Source organism: Penaeus vannamei, chromosome 10 (genome assembly GCF_042767895.1).
Source record: "Penaeus vannamei isolate JL-2024 chromosome 10, ASM4276789v1, whole genome shotgun sequence".
In the NCBI taxonomy this organism is placed as follows: domain Eukaryota; kingdom Metazoa; phylum Arthropoda; class Malacostraca; order Decapoda; family Penaeidae; genus Penaeus; species Penaeus vannamei.
Window position 1 is genome coordinate 7489099 of NC_091558.1, and position 2500 is coordinate 7491598.

Genomic DNA, 2500 nt, shown 5'->3' on the forward strand with positions numbered 1-2500 from the left:
TTCCCGCCAACACTCATTTGACAAAGGGACATGAAGCTCATTTTTCATTGTTATTTTTGTCTCTTTTTTGTTAGGCGATACAAGACAGGTAAAACTGTGCTGATTTAAACGCCAAACTCGAAAAAAAGATTGGCAAGGCATGGCGCTCCAGGCAAGGGTAAGAGGTTGAACATTTGAGCCGCGTTTTCCTCCTTGCAAATACTATCTGATACTTTAAGAGTGCTCAACTAGAAAAATACATCATAATGAATTTACCCCCAGTACAACTAGTACTCTTTTTTAAAAAGAAAAAAAAAATACAACAGTTTAATAGATGAAAAAAATGCAATGAGCAATGAAAATGAAACTGAAACAAGATCGACACCTTGACCCACGCCATGCCAAGGGACACATGTAAACACAGCAGCAGACGACACGCCAAGTGCTGGAGGACCGTACTTACCTCGTGGATTAGCTTTACACTTCGCACCGGCCCGATGTGGCTGAAGACTGCCATGAGAAGTTCTTCGCTCGCTCCCGCGTCGAGATTCCCCACGTACCTACGGTTAATGGAGAAAATGGGGGATTAATTATGCATAGATTAATAATTTAACTTCAATTGAGTCATAACACCTTTTAATGTGTGTGTGTGATAGAGAAAGTGGGAGAATGAGTTGTGTGTTTCTGTATACATTAATGTGGGTGTGCGTGGATGTTTGCACCTTTCTATTTTCTATCTCCGTATCTATTCCCCTCTTTCTCCAACTGTTCCTGTAACCTAGTCCCTTTAATTCACGCCCACTTTCCTTTTTCCCTTTTTTTCTCTCTCCCCCCTCGTGTTACACAGTGCTGCCCTCTCGATCATTGCCTGCGGGAGAAGGTAAAACTTCTCACTTGGTCTCCCGATTTTGTGATATACTGGCTGGGGAGAAGGTCGTTATGTGTTTCTAATGGCCGAAAGGATGTATCAATAAATATCAGAGACAAACGGTCGTTTTGTGTCGTGTGAGAGATGTATCGATCCCTCATTATTCTTTCGTGATCTCGACGGGGTTGATTGCGTTTACGATTTATTTGTGTTATCGCTTCAACCTCTCCGCCGATAAATCTCGTCGTTAAAATTGTACCTCCTTGAAGGAGATAAACAAAAAGGACATCCTCGAGTTATGCGCGTCGATGGCGTAAAGCGACTTCCGTACGCATACTTACGAATATACATTCACGCACGGAAGCACATACACACACATTTACACAATTACGAACATAAACGCACGAAGGCACACATCCTTCCCCCCACCCCGCGTCGAGTCATCAGGGAACCACTTCCGTCACTCGATGTCCATATCCGCAGGGACAGCGCTGACCTACGTGACTGTCGTGATAAAACCGTTTTCCTTTCACTCTACCTCATACTGCTTTAATCAGTAAATGCTAGTTTTATTTCCTTCAGCCAATTTTATTAATATTTCTTTACTTATGTTTTATTCTATTTATTAAAAGACATGAGAGACCTTGAAAGTAATCCTACCCCTACTCCTGTATATCAATTACAAAATATATATCTGTATATACATAGTGTGAATGATATATTTCACGGCGTGGAACTTAAACGTACACAATAACACTTTATTTACTGCAGTAAACAGGCATCTAAAGAAAGTAATAGGCATTTTGTGTGCACTATATTTTAAATAGAAAACAGTGCTACTGCTCTAAGTTTAACTTTTAAGTCAAGTGTGAAAATTATATTTCTTTGTCAAAAAGGTGTAGTAAATAGATGTACTACTATAGGTTTTAAAGATTTTCAGAACTACTGAATTTAGAGATTTCCTTGCAAACATTCTAAATAGAAGTTCTAAGAAACGACATCAACCAACAAACAATCAAAGCTCTAAAGAAATTGTGACCAGAAAGTCACTTTTAAAAAGACGCTACTTTTCAATTTACATTATTTATTCAAACAAATTTGAATCCGAAAACAAACAGTTCTGTTTTAATCATGCTTTGAAATTTCCAGCTGACAAGAATAAAAACTTCAAATCTAGAAATCAATATTCCAAAATATATAAAAATAGACTGGACAGATATATGGTCAAAACATAACTGTTTGGGCTGTATTAATAAAACTTGTTTACACATTGTTGTCTAAAAAAAATAAATGTTTCACCCCAACAGCAATCCCATACCAAACGAAAAATAACAATAATAAAGGTTATGATTAGTAACAATAATTTGCTATGAAATACATAATTATAATGTTTGTTTCCGCTACACAAGCATCATAACAGGACCAGAAGTTACAACATGGTATTTCTGGCTTTTATAAACCTAAAACATATTTTAGTTACAAGCACTCACGGACAGACCAAAATTCATAAACATTTATGTGCACGTACGCGTGTATGTGTGTGTGTGTATATATATATATATATATCTATATATATCTATATATATATATATACATAATATAAATATGAACATGAATGTATTAGTGTGTATATATAGCATGTACCCTAAGTTG

The 2500-nt window shown here is 36.7% G+C and overlaps 1 protein-coding gene across 3 annotated transcripts in view; it reads right to left on the minus strand.

Annotated features, from left to right (window-relative positions):
- LOC138863081 (polyadenylate-binding protein 1-B-like) overlaps window positions 1-2500 on the minus strand; it is a 567744-nt gene that overhangs the window by 214519 nt on the left and 350725 nt on the right. For all 3 annotated transcript variants that reach the window (XM_070126819.1, XM_070126818.1, XM_070126817.1), the window contains exon 2: window positions 443-539. In XM_070126819.1, coding sequence (XP_069982920.1) covers window positions 443-539 — 97 coding nt within the window. The remainder of the gene's footprint in view (window positions 1-442; window positions 540-2500) is intronic.